The sequence below is a fragment of the Bos indicus genome, chromosome 14 (genome assembly GCF_029378745.1).
Source record: "Bos indicus isolate NIAB-ARS_2022 breed Sahiwal x Tharparkar chromosome 14, NIAB-ARS_B.indTharparkar_mat_pri_1.0, whole genome shotgun sequence".
Taxonomy (NCBI): domain Eukaryota; kingdom Metazoa; phylum Chordata; class Mammalia; order Artiodactyla; family Bovidae; genus Bos; species Bos indicus.
The window spans coordinates 76,803,950-76,821,385 of NC_091773.1; the positions used below are offsets into that span (position 1 = coordinate 76,803,950).

The following is a 17,436-nucleotide window of genomic DNA, read 5'->3' on the forward strand; positions in this document are numbered from 1 at the left end:
AGAGAACATAATTAGTTGAATAAACGGTGCATGGCAGAGTAAACCCTGTTTGATAATTCTTTTCAAACGCCATATCAATGAGGGAAATAACCAGTTTTTTATGTATTGTAGAGTCCTGTGAGTTTCAAGTTAGATGTTAAAGGAGTTTGAGCAGGCAGGCCAATGGGATTGAGAGTCACGACCCACACTTACCTTGGTGTGCAGAGAACACCATGGAGCAATTTTGGTTCATTTACCTGTTCTTCGGGTTTGTCCTCTGTAGACACCTGTGTTTGTAGATGACGGGAAATAGGCTCTATTTGGTTAAGCAGTTCTTGGCTGAGGTGTATTTCTGTGATTGAATTGGCTTGGCTTCTGACTGTGGCTGCTGAGCCAACTGTGAGTGCAGACAAAGAACTGCAGTCTGGCTGCTCTGACTCCCAGCAAATGCTGTACTTGGGATGGATTCCGGGTCACTTTCCCCTCTTTGGTTACAAAGGTCAGGGTGGGTGGTGATGTAATACTTGCTCTGCATATGCGTTTATTTACTCCACAAATACGTGTTGGATGCCTACTATGTGCTGAAGATCTCACTGTGGTCCAGAGGAGCCCCCTGGGACCCCATCTTTGAATGTGTTTCTGTTTTCATGGACTGAGGAGGTGACATTCTATCAGACTCAGTTGTTTGGGCTTTAAAAAAAATCTTAGTCTTCCCTTGTGGCTCAGGTGGTAAAGAATCCACCTGCAAAGCAGGAGACCTGGGTTCGATCCCTGAGTTGGGAGGATCCCCTGGAGGAGGGAAAGACTACCCACTCCAGTATTCTGGCCTGGGGAATTCTGTGGATTTCATAGTCCATGGGGTCGCAAAGAGTGGACATGACTGAGTTACTTTCACTGGGCACTGAAAATATCTGTGCCCCAAAGGAAATTTATGGGTCCCCGAGTTATATTTTGGCTTTTCCTTCTATTAAATTAACTAAACAAGGAGGACATTAGACCGGGATGGGGTTAAGACCTTAGCAGTCTTTGTAAGCAAAGCAAAACTTAGACCTACAAATGCCTCAAGGTTAGGAAATAAAAACCTGAGGACAATCCATTAATAAACAGTCAACTAGGCTTCCCCAAACAAGGCAGATGCTTACGCTATAGCCATTCAAACAATTTCCTTGCTTTTCTTCAGCCTTTTCTCTGTAAGTCTTTCCCCTTAGCTGCTGTTGGCGGAGCATGCCTCACTACTTCCAGAGGGGAGCTGCCCCAGTGGAATCGATTTTGCTTAAATAAACTCTTAAAATTTTTAATATGCCTCAGTTCATCTTCTAGCAGTTCTTGATTTGAATCTATGTATTTTGCAGGTGGAAGAATTTGTGCATTCATTCATTAAACAAATATCTATTAAATGCTGCCATATGCCAGGCTCTGTGCCAAATACTGAATATATTAATATAGCGATGATCAAAAAAAAAAATTTCCTGCTCTCACACACCATCGTTGGGTGGGGAAGGCCAACATTACAAAACAGATAAACAAATCCACTATGGTTACAAATTGTGGTAAGATATAAGGTAAGGAACAGGATGCTTTGAGAGAGACAATACAAGGTACCTCTTTGAAACTGAAAAAAGTCTTTGAGAAGCTGAATATATAGGAACATCGTGTACTGGTGGTTTGCACAACTTCAAAGATATGAAAAGTGCCCATTGGAACTGGGCAACGTGACAAAATCACATTAAAACCTGAAGGAAAGGAGCCAGCCTTGGGAGAATCCAGTGGGAAAAAATTCTATGTAGAGGGAGGAACATGATAGCCCTAAATGGGAACAAATTTGGAGTCCTGAAAATATGAAAGAAGGCCAGTGAGTGTGGTAGGGGACAGAGGATGTCAGTGGGAAGGGAGCGAAGGCCTGACCTTTCTGGGCCTTGTAGATCATGGTAAAGTTCTGATTTTATTTCAAATATAAGGGGAAATGATGGGAGAGTTTTGTTGTTGCTTTAAAGAGTGATAAGGTCTTAGATTTTTAAAAGCCCTCTCAGTTGTAGTGGGGATGACAGTTAGACAGTAGAGGTTTATGGACCTAGCCTACACAAAAGATGATGAAGCACTGGACTTACGTGGTGAGTTAAAGAAATATTTTTGTTAGAAGAATTGGAGAATTTACTTACAGGTTATATACTATGGGTAAGGGAGATTAAAGTGTCATGATATAACTTAGCTATTAACATTTTAAATGTAAATGTTAATAAACCAAAGTTTTGATAACTAGCATTCCAAATAATTTTACATTCAGCTCAGTTCAGTCGCTCAGTCGTGTCCAACTCTTTGCGACCCCATGGACTGCAGCACGCCAGGCCTCCTTGTCCATCACCAACTCGCAGAGCTTGCTCAAACTCACGTCCAAAATTTGGCGCTTAGTCTTGGATGAAAGGGCAAAATTATTTTCAAAGTTACACTGTGCATGATATGGGCTAGTCCTCAGTAAGGGCTCAGGGTTTAAATGATTAAAATGATTCAATAAAATAGGTAGTGTTTCTACTATTCTAATAATTTATAAAAATAAATTAACAAATGTTTTAAAATGCTTCCTCAATTCTCAAATAGTAACAGAATGATAAAAATTATAATTGCAAAGATTTACATGAAATGCCTAGGCAAGTCAGTCACTGTCGAATCCGGGGCATTTGTTGCTATTGGAATAGAGGAACATTTCCCACCAGGCTGGGCTGCTGCTAGTCATCTCTGCCATGACATGGGGAAGACAGATAATTTTTAATGAAATCTGTGAAGCCCCAGATCCAGTTCCATGAACTCTGCAAATTCCCAAAGACATGAGGTGGTTTCCTTCTCATAACTTTATGAACTTTGATAGGACTTCTGTCATTTTTTCACAGGACATATTTGGAACAAACAGGAATCTTAACCTGGAGGCGGTAACTTAAAGAGAAAATTAAAAACTTGTCTACCACCCCTAAGAAAGTAGAATATCTATATCTATCTATCTATCTAAGACAGAAGACACAGAACACTTGAGGCCTAGTTTTGACTCCTAATCTTAGCTCTTCTGACTAGTTTCCCTATCTGGAAATCTAGTGCCCATTCTAGTTCTGAAATTCTACATACCCATTTTATGCCCATCTTTCAGTATCCAGCTTAAATTATCCATTTTATTTTATTTTTTTAGGCTAGATATAACAGATGTAGGCATGTTTCTTAGATGGCTATATTGAATAAGGAACGTTTAGCCTGATGTACTAAATTTGTCAGAGAAATCCAATTAAAAAAAAATTGTCAGAGCAAGATATGGCCATTAGACAGATTTACTGTAGAAAGTTAATGGACCATACACATATGTCAATTTGTTTTCAGAGCCATTGTGCTGATATGCAGCTTGAATTTGTGCTGTCAGACCTACCTTCAGAGGCTGTGGAGAACACCAAGTTCTCTGGAGCATACAAACCAAATTGTGCTGCATATTTCCTTCAGGTAAGTTATTTCTTGAAGTACACTATTCTTGGGGCTTCAATCCAGAGCTGATACTGAACGGTCATTTTCTCTGCAGACTGCAGATACCTGCTTCATTTTCACACAAGCATCCCTTTTCTCCTTGCTGTTGCTTTCCCATATTGTAAAACTGCTCCTGTCTTAAGTCAGCTGACGCTCTCCATGTGGTTCAGTACGGGCTGGCAGTGTGTCCAGCTGCTTTTGATTTACACATAGTTTCTCCACGGTCTTGCCTGAAAATGGTCCCATCAGTGCAGGATAGCACAGGCTACTTCCTAAATATAAGGATGTGTATTTTCTTCTAGAAAACACTGATTTAAATTTCCACCTACTCCTCCTAGATTTATAATTTTTACTAAAGGGGTTCTGCATCTGTCCTGCCCACTCTTCACTATTCCGCTTGACTTATTTTAGTTGGCTTTAAGCAACAAAGGATGACTTTTATATAAATTAAAGAAGACAGAAATGATTCATTTCTAGGTGCCATGAGAAAATGTGAGGGCGCAATGTTCGTCTCTTACACTGAAGGTGCTGTCTTAATAGTAATTTTTCCCATTTGATCATCCCATCCTGAAAATAGGCTTCAGGAAATATCAGCTTGGCAGATGTATTTATGTTTTTAAGACAATTAAGAGCAGTTTTAGGCTTCCAACAAAACTGAGAGGGAGTCCCAGAGATTTTCCATGCCCCACGCATGCAGAGTCTCCCCCATCATCGACATCCCTCGGCAGAACAGCACATTTTTCATCAAGGACGAACCTACATTAACACATCATAATCTCTCCAAGTCCACGGTTTACCTTAGCGTTCACGCTTGGTGTTATATTGCATGGGTTTACACAGATGTATAATGACATATGTCCGTCGGCAGAATATCCTAGAGAGTCACTGACCTAAAAATCCTCTGAGCTGGGCCTGTTCATCTCTCCCCCCACCACCCCTGGCAAACACCAATCTTTTTATTGCCTTCATAATTTTGCTTTTTCCAGAATGTCATATAGTTGAAATCATTCAGGATGTTGTCCCTTTATATTGGCTTATGTCACTTAATAATATGCATTTAAGATAGCCCATGAGGTTGCAAAGGGCTTCCCTTGTAGCTCAGTTGGTAAAGAATCTGCCTGCCATGCAGGAGACCTGGGGTTCGATTCCTGCGTTGGGAAGATCCCCTGGAGAAGGAAATGGCAACCTGCTCCAGTATTTCTGCCTGGAGAATCCCATGAACAGAGGAGCCTGGCGGGCTACAGTCCATGGGGTCACAAGAGTCGGACATGACTTAGTGACTAAACCACCACCATGGGGTCGCAAAGAGTTGGACACGACTGAGCGACTTTCACTTTCACTTTTCAAGTTTCCTCCATGTCTTTTCATGGCTTAGTGTTGACTAACACTCCTTCTGGATGACCACTGTTTATCTGTTTACTACTGAAGGACATCTTGATTGCTTCCAAGTCTGGGCAGTTATGAATAAAGATGCTACAAGCATCTGTGTATAGGTTTTTGTGTGGACATAAATTTCCAACTCCTTTGGCAAAATACTGAGCAGGGAGGTGATTGCTGGTTAGTTTTGTAAGAAACCACTAAACTGTCTTCCAGAGTGGCCACACCATCTTGCATCCCCACTGGCAATGAATTTTGCTCCAATCCCACCCTGCCTCCCCACCACCACCACCGCCGCCAGCATTTGGTGTGTGAATCCTGGACTTTGGCTATTCTAATAGGTGTGTAGTAGTATCTTATTGCTTTAATTTGCATTTCCCTAATGATCTATGATGTGGAGCATCTTCCAATAAGCTTATTTGCCATTTATGCATCTTCCTTGGTGAAATTCCTCTTGAGGTCTTTTTTTTAACTGGGTTGTTTATTTTCTTAGTGTGGAGTTTTAAGAGTTCTTTGTACGTTTGCATAACAGTGCTTTATCAGATATGTCTTTGCCAATATTTTATCCTAATCTATAGTTTGCCTTGTTATTCTCTTGATACTGGTTTTTGTAGATTTAAGTGAATGTGTAGTGTCTATTATTCTTAGGGAAGGTGTCCATCATGTTCATCAGATTCTTTAAGGATTCAGTCAGTTCAGTCGCTCAGTTGTGTCCGACTCTTTGCGACCCCATGAATCACAGCATGCCAGGCCTCCCTGTCCATCACCAACTCCCGGAGTTTACTCAAACTCACGTCCACCGAGTCAGTGATGCCATCCAGCCATCTCATCCTCTGTCGTCCCCTTCTCCTCCTGCCCCCAGTCTTTCCCAGCATCGGGGTCTTTTCCAATGAGTCAACTCTTGGCATGAGGTGGCCAAAGTATTAGAGTTTCAGCTTCAGCATCAGTCCTTCCAATGAACACCCAGGACTGATCTCCTTTAGGATGGACTGGTTGGACCTCCTTGCAGTTCAAGGGACTCTCAGGAGTCTTTTCCAACAACACAGTTCAAAAGCATCAATTCTTCGGTGCTCAGCTTTCTTCACAGTCCAACTCTCACATCCATACATGACCACTGGAAAAACCATAGCCTTGACTAGACGGACCTTTGTTGGCAAAGTAATGTCTCTGCTTTTCAATATGCTATCTAGGTTGGTCATAACTTTCCTTCCAAGGATAAGCGTCTTTTAATTTCATGGCTGCAGTCACCATCTGCAGTGATTTTGGAGCCCCAAAAAATAAAGTCTGACACTGTTTCCCCATCTATTTCCCATGAAGTGATGGGACCAGATGCCATGATCTTTGTTTTCTGAATGTTGAGCTTTAAGCCAACTTTTTCACTCTCTTCTTTCACTTTCATCAAGAGGCTCTTTAGTTCCTCTTCAGTTTCTGCCGTAACGGTGGTGTCATCTGCATATCTGAGGTTATTGATATTTCTCCAGGCAATCTTGATTCTAGCTTGTGCTTCTTCCAGCCCAGCGTTTCTTGTGATGTACTCTGCATGTAAGTTAAATAAGCAGGGTGACAATAAACAGCCTTGACATACTCCTTTTCCTATTTGGAACCAGTCTGTTGTTCCATGTCCAGTTCTAACATATAATAATCTTAAAGGATTATTTTAATTCAAATGATTAGAGCCATGGTTAATGACTCATGTTAAAGTTGGTGGCTCAGGTAATACTGGTATTTCACAGAATTACCTCCAGCACAGGGAACAGTTGAACTATGAACTGATAATTCCCTATGATATGGTTTACGTTTATTTATTTGCACGTGTGGTTCTTGCATAACTTTCTTCCAGTCTTTCTACTGAAAGCCTTTCGGGTTCTGAAAGATTTGTTCAATACAAACCTCTCATCACAGCACCAGGGTGAATCCTTGCACACAACCATGTGATCTGGACACCCAGAGCTAGAATTGATGGTCACCCAAGCTTCCATATTTCCACATATCTTAAGAAATAGATTGAGTTAAAATATATCTAGTCATGATCACTAAGGGGCTTCCCTGATATCTCAGACAGTAAAGAATCTGTCTACAATGTAGGAGACCTGGGTTCAACTTCTGGGTTGGGAAGATTCCCTGGAGAAGGGCATGGCAAAGCATGCCACTATTCTTGCCTGGAGAATCCCATGGACAGAAGAGCCTGGTAGGCCACAGCCCACGGGGTGGCAAAGAGTCAGACATGACTGAGCAACTAACACAACCACAACAACCAACAATCACGGTCACTAAAATCTTACCTATAGATTTCCTTTCAATTTTCACTTACATTTTGGAAAAAAAGAAGCCAGCCTCATAGAAACAGAGAGTAGAAAAGTGACTAACAGGGGCAGGGAGTGGTATAAATAGAAGTTGGTAGAAAGGTCCAAACCTTTGGTTATAAGATGAATAAGGTCTTATTAATAGAATCGAACGTGTTACTTGATGACTATAGTTGGTAACACTGTACTGCATATTTGAAATTTGCTAAAGAGTAGAACTTAAATATTATCTCCCATACAAGAATAAAGGTGTTACCATGATGGGAGGACTCGCTTCACAGTGTCCGTGCCCATGCATATCAAATCATATTGTGCACTAAAGTATCTTACAATTTTGTCAATTATTCTTCAAAAACCTGAAAAAAACGAAAATATGTTAATTTTAAAAACTCCTGATGTTGCAGAAATGAACTGTAATATATTAGCATTTCACTCATTTTTTAAAAGAGCAGAAAATTAAAAATAAAACACTAAATCAAACCAAAAATTTAAAAACAGTGAACATCTTATCCAACAAAATATGTATCTCATCAGCATGAAGAGCTGAATACAGAATGAACTGCTTTAATTTTTCAAAACTTACAAAAGAAGAATCTGAAAATGTTTAGTTTAAAATCTAAAATTGCTGTTTGTTCAAAAAACGACAAAGGTAATAATGACTATCACCTCTGAAGAGTGAGACAGGGTCAGCGAGTCTGGTGCTGCCAGACCTTACTGGAAAGCAAGATGCCGCCCTGTCCCCTGGAGTTGCTCGCTCCTATCTGGCCTTGGGCGTGACATTTCTGTCTTCAAACGGCACAGAAGTAGTCCCTCCGGGTCAGAGTCAAGACTCATTTGCAGGTGATATACGTAGAAAACCATACCTACCCCAACCACCTGCAAAGACGATTGGAGAGTGGATAGCTTCGGCAGGCCTAAGAAAGGACTTCAGAGTGGCCACAGACACTGTGGGACCTATCAGTGGATGACTGCTGAGTGCCACTGTTCCATTTGTACTACTGCAAAGAAGTACCCTCGATTTAGCGGTTCAAAGCAGCAACTCTTTATTAAGCTCAAGGATACTGCAGGTCAGTAATTTAGGACAGGACTTGTCTAGGTAGTTCTCGCCTGGGATCTCTCATGCAGTTGTGGTCAGGTGTTGGGTTGAGCTTTAGTATCTGAAGACTAGCCTGGGCTAGACATGGCAGTCTAGATGTGATACTGTTGGTTGGGGCTCAACTGGGATTGTCATATTTGAATATACCTTGCTTCTCCATGTTGTCTGAGTGTCTAACCTTGGCTGCTGTATGTGGCTTGGCTTCCTCACAGTATGGGAGGCTCAGGGAAGCTGGACTACTTACATGGTAGCTCAGGACTTAAAATCCAGTAAGCAAAGGGAACTAAATAACCTTGGAAGGCATACAGCACTGCATTTCTGGATTTTGCTGGTTATGAGTAAGTCACTAAAGATAGCTTATGTACAAGGAGAAGGGACAAAGAGCCCCATCTCTAGGTGGAGGAGTTTTAAAGAATGTGAAGACATATGCAACCTTGCAGTAAAACCACTGCAACCAGTCTTAATGAGAGCCTGCTCTATTGATAGGGAGTCTGGTACTTGCTTCCTGAAATGGAGATCTAATAATTTCTTATGTATTTATCCATAAAACTTGCTTCCAACTTTGTCAAAAAGAGATCCACACTAAGTAGAATGTTGAAAACATTCTTACAGATATCAGAAGTCTGCATAGAGCTACCAATGTACTTTTATAGCTTGTCAATGATCCCAGTCTTTAAATGACATTTTGTGGATCTGAACAGAATGATAATTTTCTGGGGACAACTTCCAGTATATTGATTGACACTGGTTTCTATGTGCATCTTCTTCATGTATTCTCTTTCCTTTTCAAAGAGAACCCCAACTTGCCTTCCCTTGGAAAAGCAGCCAGCTGTTCTCATTGAGCAGTGCTCTGATCAATCATATTTCACTTAGTGATCAAGTTGGTTGTTGAAGCTGGAAATTGCAGCAGAAAGTGACTGAGGAGAAAGTGGGAAAGTGATTGATGGGAGGCCAGACAGAGTAATGAAGATGTAAAAGAGGAAAATGAGCATAGGAAATTGCTCAGGGCAGGTGGTTTGGCCCTTACGATAGTTTCTGCAGCCTATTCTCTTATTTATAAAGCTCCTACATTTTGTAACTATGCAGCCATCCAAACTAACATAAAAACTCCCAATATCAGGTCTCGCCGCAATGCGGGAGACGTGGGTTGGATCCATGGGTTGGGAAGATCCCTTGTGTTCTTGCCTGGAGAATTCCATGGACAGCAGAGCCTGGTGGGCTACAGTCCATAGGATCGCAAAAATCGGACACGACTGAATGACTAACACTTTCACTTTCACATATATCTTCATCTTACCTGTGAGATCTGACACTACCAGCATGTTTCAAGTGGTAGGTTAAAAGTTATTACTGATGAAACCTCTCAAATCTGATAACCAAGTCTTTCTTCACTCTACAAAGTTTTATTTATCTGTCTTAATGTCTTATTAAGTTTCTGCCATGCTGCGGGGAAGGGTTAATTCAACTTGTCCAATATTCAGCAAGACAGCCTTAGGTGAAATTCACCCAGATTCAGAATGGTCCTTTTTATTTGCTGTCAGCATTCCAAAAGCATTGCAACAAATAAAAGGACTGCAATTTTTTTTCCTGCCTCAGATATTCTCCAAATTTCCTGAGAACTGCAATTGCTGATTTTGAATCCCCAAGCACCGCAAATTCTCCTGACTGAAAAACTTTCTTATAGATTTAACAGGTTCCTGCCCACAGACAGACTGATAAATGACTTTGGAACCTTCGAGAAGGGGGTGGGAATGAAGGGGTGGGGGTGGCCGGAAGTCTGCCTGTGGCGCGGGCTGGACCGGGTGCAGACTGAGCAATTCTGGGTGTAGAATCCACTGGAGTACCGTGTGCCAAGACCAAAGTCAGCCGATTATAGAGGTGGAAATCTGAGACTGATGGAATACTGCTGGGAGGTGGGTGCTAAAGGGATAACAAAGAGCCTCAGCTTCCACCACTTAGGAAACGAAATGCATTTTTGCCTCGTGGTTTTTTGTGTTGCTTTCTGTACCTGATTTGCTGGCCTCGTTTCCAAAGGGTCCCCGAGGTAGGACAGAGAAATCGGATCCCAGCCACACTTAAAGGCTGTAACTTCGAAGCCAAGTTTTCCCAACAGCAGAGGGTGCACCCCGTCTCTAACAGGGCACAACCTGCAGCATGCGCCGCATGAGGTGACAGGAAATTCCCTTCTCTTCTGTCCACACGATGGTTAGACTTGGTGGCTAGGGCGGGGTTGCGGGGGCTGGAGGCTTCATTACCCGCATGGAGGTGATGAGAGCGGTAACCGCAGCCTGCAGCCCTGGGGCACGTGAAGGGCCCACACGGGTCATGGAGAGGCGGGTGGGAAGGGCTTGGTCTGAGAAAGCACCACTTTCTCTAAGGGGCCGCTGTGCAACCAGCATCTTTGCCCTCGACCCTTAGGGACGCCCAGTCTTACCAGTCTCCCCCGCTGCAGACTGCAGAAATGTAGTTTACGGGCATCTCCTGGCCTCCAGGCTTCGGAGGGGAAGACAGCAGCCGCAGGTAGGGGCAGGGGCGAGCCGGGGAGGATGCTTTCCACGGCAGAGGCTGCCCCTGGAGCAGCTCCTGGTTCTGGCTGCTGAATCCGCGCTGGAGCCTTTACAGCACGGCCTCCACGTGGGCACACGGCCCGGGCCCCTGCACAGCTGAGCAGCAAGGCACCTGCCTGCCTTCTGACTCTCTGAGCCACTGTTTTTCCTCCTGCTTAAAAAATTCCTATCACTGAAATTAGGAAATATTTTATAAGTTCAATTCCCAACCGCCCCCCCCCCCCCCGCCCCCACCAAATGGATTTACTTCTTGGTCTTTGTACTTAATTCAGTATAGGTATACTCCGTGTATTCCTGGACTTCCCTGGTGGCTCAGACAGTAAAGCGTCTGCCTACAGTGCGGGAGACCGCGTTCGATCCCTGGGCGGGGAAGATCCGATCCCCTGGAGAAGGAAGTGGCAACCCACTCCAGGACTCTTGCCTGGAAAATCCCATGGACGGAGGAGCCTGGCGGGCTACAGTCCAAGGGGTTGCAAAGAGTCGGGCACCACTGAGTGACTTCACTTTTCTATACTCTGTAAATATTCTTACTTGAAGAACTTTCAAATATAAATATATGTTTACCTTTTAAATATAGCAAAAAAACCCAGATTTTTCTATTTAGGAATTTTTTATTATTTTTAAAGAAAGCACTGGAACAGTGTTTGTTGATTTTTCTTTCTCTGGTAAACTGGAGTTTTATAGAGAATCCATATCCTATGAACCTATGATTTACGTTTCTTAATGAATAAAATATAACAATTTTTTCTTCTCAAAGTATTAATATGGAGAAACTGTAAGAAAGAGAGGTATACCTTTTGTTTAATGAAAGTTGTGAGAAAATAAGTCATAGTCGGCAGCCTTAATAAGAAGTTTAACACTCGTGCCCCTGTGGGACATGATTTGGAACTCTGGAGCTTTCCCAAGCCTACCAGATCAACGTGCATTAGAAGAAAGTACAGTCTTTTCCACCGTGTGTGTGCTCCTTGATGCCTAGGTACTACTCTGGATTTTTGTGGACATGGATAAGGAATGGACAGTTAATGAGTAAAGGAGACACTCAGCTTGTGGAGAAACATGGAAAAGCAAAACACTTCTTAATAGATTTGATTTTATAAGAAGAAAACGAGAATAGGGAAAGCACCACAGGTTAATTAAAATTAATGTCTAAGGCCCAGTGAAGAATGAGACATATAACAAGATTTAAGGCTCCTGGCAAAAGATATGCTTTGTTTCAGGGTTGCTTTGCTGTTTCCAGTGGGTGTACAATTCATGAAGTGCAACGTCTCTTACTTTTGTGTGATCTAGATAGTACAACACAACTCTTTTATTTCCCTCATAACTTCCTCTTAATGTTTATGATTTTCTGCATTTGAGGCCCCTCACTGGGTTATAAGATTGGAATGTAACTGTTAATTTTAGTTCGTTGTCTCTGTGAAATGCATTCGGCTATCCACACGATATTTCTCATTTCTTGTTCCTTCAGCTTGGTGTATGCATAAAACACACCATAGTGGAATTGCCTGTTAAATGCCAGCACGTTCATCTGTACCTGAGGAAGGAAAAAAAAAAAAAAAGGACCATCAACTTATATGGAACATACTACATTAATGAAATAATATGAAGCTACAGACCAGCTAGTGCTTGTTTAGTGCTTATATGTATTTAAATAGACAATTTCCAAATTGGGTCAAAGAAAGGGAAACAGCAGGAAATTCAGCAAATCTGAAAGGAGAGTGTCACTTTGCAGAGAAAGGCAGACAACCAGCAGTTTACGAAGTAAGTTTGGAAAATTACAAGACAAGCTCCAAATCTCAGTAGCACTGTGAGCACTGATTCACCTTGGGAGGACTTCGTCTGTGTGTGTGTGTGTGTGTGTGTGTGTGTGTGTGTGTGAGTAACTTGGTAGAGAATTGATTTGGCTTCTCTCATTTAGATAAGATATTTTTCCTTGGTGCACAACGGTTTACAATTTTCAAGTCGTTTTTAGGCTATTGGACTCCTTTTCAGGGCAATGTCATACAGGACTCTGGAATCTGGACCAGGTTACGCTATGAGTTTCCTTAGAAACTTGACATATAGTTAAACTGTTAAAAGAAAATTAAAAAAAATTTTTTTTTTAAACTAGGGTACAGTCTGAAATGGAACAATCCCTTTATTCTTTTCCATTTAGGAAAAAGAAGAGGTACCAAGTCCCTTACTCTGTTCTGAAAACCTCCAGCAAAGCTGTCAGGAAGGGGAGGCTCCCCGCTGTCAGGAGCAGGCAGGCATTTTTCCCGCCAAGGGGGGCCCTTTAACAGAGGTTTTTGCAGAAGCGCAAGAGTGTGGGCTTTTAAAGCATCCCTAATATATGAAACAACTTGCATTGTTTTCACTTCCTTCTAGAGAGCTGTTAGAAAATGTCTAGAGTAGGGCTTACAGGAAGACTCTCATACTGCTTTCTGGAGCCAGTCTGACCCTAAAGTGTGGGTAAATTTCAGGCTTCTCTCTAAAACTAGTGGTTTTAGGGAAATGAATAAAACACATCATAAAATATTGTCCGGATATGGGGGGCCCGCCATCGGGCTAGCTGCCCGAAGTCCTCTCATTGCACGTTTTAGTAGCCCATGAACTGGCTATAAGATTAAAGTACTCTTCTGCCTTTTCAGGAAAACAGAATAATCTAGACTGGATGGATTTCCACGCAAATAATTCCTAAGTGTTGTAACTGCACAGGAGTGATAAACCCTCCTTGAAGAAGGGATGGGTTAGAGGGTGTGCCCTTAACAGAGTGTGCTCCATGACGCCTGTCAACACGTGATCATGAGGGCATCCTAGCTTTGTTTCTCTGGGTAATTATGGACGAGCTACCTCACTTCCATATTCTTGCCTGGAGAATCCCCTGGAGAGAGGCGGCTGGTGGGCTACAGCCCACAGGGCCGCACAGAATCGGGCATGACTGAAGTGACTTAGGCACAGCGCAGCTGCCTCACTCCCGGAACTTCACTATGAGCACATCTGTCTGGATGGGACAATCCCACAAGAAGCCATCATTTGTGAACCTCAGGGCCTTGACGCTCCAAGGCAGAGATACTGACTAATACCTGTCCAAGCTACGGACGTGCCTAGTCAGTTGGCCTGGTCAACTGTAAAGAAAACCCAAGGTGTTAAAAAAATACAAAAACTAAAACCCAGAGTATGAGAAAAAGGGTGTAAATGCTGGGAGCATTTCCATTTCCACCATACCTCACGCTCATAAAACACATCCTCCAAAGTCTTTCCCCCACTGCTGTCACTTACGGCCTCAAACAAAGGCTTGTATACCTGAAAAACAAAGGCAAGACATTCTTTTTTAAACAAGTCTTCATGTTTTATAAGCATAAAAATCATATCTTTCCAGCAACATAAGAATTGTGCATCTGTTTTAGAAAATCTATCCAGAAGGCCTGAATGTTTTTTGTAGGCTCTTTGGTCTCTTGAGGAAATAACAAAAAAATCCAAACAAGGAGAGGAGGGATGGAATTCCGTTCTGTGGGCTTATTCAGGCCTACAAGGCGGGAGGCAAAAGCAATTCCGCTCTCTGTGCACGTGGTATGAGCTAATTTCCACGTTTGTCTCTTAGGGCTGGTTAGACACATTATAGAGGCTAAATGAGTGCTCGTGGGTTACTCAGTGTGGCTTCACGGTTCTTTGAGATGACAACTGATAAAATCCATATGGAATTTTAAGTGAGGAAGGGGTGAAAACCGGGGAGAAGCTCAAATTTTAAGATTGCGCTCAAGAGCCTCTTGCAGTGACGCAAGAGATGTTACAAAGATTCATGCATTGTTGGTTGGCTTATCTTTCCCTGGGGGCAAAAATCCATAGGCAAAGATGAGAGGGGTGTCATTCTAGTTCTGGAAAAGCTCCCTGGAGGGTGTGTGTTACTGTCTGCAAGTCAGAAGGGAGGGTGCCAGGGGATGAGGTTATACCCTTGAGCTGAGAAGCTTCAGGCTGTCCAAGAGCAGCCGGGTGCCGCAGTAAGAGAGGAGGCGGCAGCCCTCCTTCCCGAATGCTGGCCACCGAGCAAAGGGTGTGGTAAACAGTATGACCATTTCTCCCGTGTCCTTCTAGGAGACACTCTGTACCTAGCACTGTCTGTCCAGTGGGCACTTGAAAGGGCAGCTGGGGCAGGCTCTTACACATAACTCTGACATGAGCTCACATTTCCACTGCACCAGTCCCTTGGGGAATTTGCTCTATCAAGCACTTTATTAAAAAAAAAAAAAAAGGTTCGAATGACCATCCCCTGGAGATTTAAACAAGTACTTGCTTGGCAGGAATCTTAAAAAACACACTAGCTTGGGTTAGAAACTCGATGTATTTCTTTGGGAGAAACATCATAGCAAGAAATACTGCCTTCTAGCCTATAAACATTATAACCACGTTAGATAAAGTGTAAATGTGATGTGTGGACTTCTAAAGCATGCGAGAGGAAATCATGCGAGACATTCCGGGATAAGCACGCACTCCGTAACTGTCCGCTACCCTCTTCATCTGCTCGAAGTCCTCCGCCTGGGCCAGCAGGCGCAGCCCCTCGGGGTGGAGCTTGCCGCAGGTCGGGTAGAGGGTCTCCCGGTCCTCTTTGCTCAACTCGGTGCCAAAGGAGTTCAGAGTGATGATAAAAGCACGCCGGTCAGCCTCAAACTGAATTTGCAAGACATGAGAGTCAATGAAATTGAACCACCTACTAAATGCTCTAGACAAATCCATTTTCGAAACGATCTGCTTTCTTTCCAATCTGTGGCTAATTATAATACAGACGTGTTATTAATATCCCCACAGTCTCTTCCTGTCACAGAGCAACTCTGCTGGCCAGAGAAGGAGCTCACAGCCCAGGAGGCCAGGGCATCCCACTGCAGTTCCCAGGCTCTCTCTTATCAGTTACTCAAGTGTTTCTCTCGTGTAGCCCCCTAGAGTCCCAAACGCCCCTTCCATAAACATCAGAATAAGACCAACTTGCTGGGATCGATTCAGAAATAGGATGAGATAATGTACACAGAAGGTCCTGGCAAAGTGTTTAGAACAAAAAAGTGCATGTCATACCAGTTAACATCCCTTTCTGAATGCTGAGATCAGTTCAGTTCAGTCACTCAGTCATGTCTGACTCTTTGCGACCCCATGGACTGCAGCATGCCAGGCCTCCCTGTCCATCACCAACTCCCAGAGTTTACCCAAACCCATGTCCACTGAGTCAGTGACGCCAACCAACCATTTCATCCTCTGTCATCCCCTTCTCCTCCTGCCCTCAATCTTTCCCAGCATCAGGGTCTTTTCCAATGAGTCAGCTCTTCACATCAAGTGGCCAAAGTATTGGAGTTTCAGCTTCATCATCAGTCCTTCCAATGAACACCCAGGGCTGATTTCCTTTAGGATGGACTGGTTGGATCTCCTTGCAGTCCAGGGACTCTCAAGAGTCTTCTCCAATACCACAGTTCAAAAGCATCAATTCTTCTGCTCTCAGCTTTCTTTAGAGTTCAACTCTCACATCCATAAGTGACTACTGGAAAAACCATAGCCTTGACTAGCTGGACCTTTGTTGGCAAACTAATGTCTCTGCTTTTTAATATGCTGTCTAGGTTGGTCATAACTTAAATTGGGCTACTTACCATTTGTTTGTACTTCGCTGGTATTGGTTTTCTTCTTTCAAGTCCTAGGGTAGATATTGACAAATCTAAGCCTGTCTCTAAGGATCGTGGGACTTGGGACAAGTGACTTTGCTCTCCGGACCTGTTTCCTTATTTGTAAATGGTGAGGTCTGATCACATGCTCTCTCAGGAGGGGTCAGTCTACTCCCCACCTGTCTCCTCTGTGCTGAGCCCTACTAGACACTGAGCTCCCAGCCCCACGTCCCACCTCTCTGTTTCATCTGACCAGCAAATCCTTCTTGAAATCGCCCTCTATTTCTTCACACTCCTGTTGTTTCTGCTTCTACCCACGCTGACCATTCCATCTCGGTCCGTCCCCCACAGGTACCTCCTCTGCCTGCCAGGGGAATCTGCCATGATGACCTTGGGCTTAGAAGACCGTCTCCACCTACCCAAAGCAACCTGTGCTTACCACATTATTTTAAAATCTCTGCATGTTCCTTTCATCCCACTGCACTCTAAAATCTTTGAGGGGTCATGTCTGTCTTATTTATTTTTTGAATATCTAGTGCCTGACACAGGAAGATCTTAAACGTTTACCAACTCCAACAGAATAGTCCACAGTTCTACCACTCTAAAATTCTCTAATATTCTCTACCATGTTGCTATCCAAGGTGTGTTTCAAGGATTCGTAGCTTTGACCTCACTGGGAAGCTTGTTAGAAGTTCAGAATCTTAGACTGTAGTCCAGACCTAGTGAATTAGAATCTGCATTTGAAATAAGATCCCAAGCTTGCTCATATGCACATCAGAACTGAAATGAATTGCTCTACAGTATTATTTTTTTTTTTACTAATTAACCAATAGCAAATCCAGACTTACAACAGATCTTACTGGAACTGTTTTGTTAGAACAGGTGTTTCCTATCAGTAGAGCGAGAGTTGGTTTCTCTGATTCTTTTGATTGCTCTCATGGAAATTATGGGTGCGTCAGAGGCAAGGAGAAGCCTTATATGGAAGCAAAGGCAGCTGC

The 17,436-nt window shown here is 43.0% G+C and overlaps 1 protein-coding gene across 1 annotated transcript in view; it reads right to left on the bottom strand.

The window, feature by feature from the left end:
- Window positions 1-11,417: 11,417 nt before the first annotated feature.
- The window catches only part of ATP6V0D2 (ATPase H+ transporting V0 subunit d2), a 56,346-nt gene continuing 50,327 nt past the window's right edge, over window positions 11,418-17,436 (bottom strand). Inside the window, exons 6-8 of the mRNA XM_019974131.2 lie at window positions 15,288-15,464; window positions 14,025-14,102; window positions 11,418-12,351 (exon numbers count right to left, since the gene is read on the bottom strand). Coding sequence (XP_019829690.1) covers window positions 12,190-12,351; window positions 14,025-14,102; window positions 15,288-15,464 — 417 coding nt within the window. The 3' untranslated portion in view covers window positions 11,418-12,189. The remainder of the gene's footprint in view (window positions 12,352-14,024; window positions 14,103-15,287; window positions 15,465-17,436) is intronic.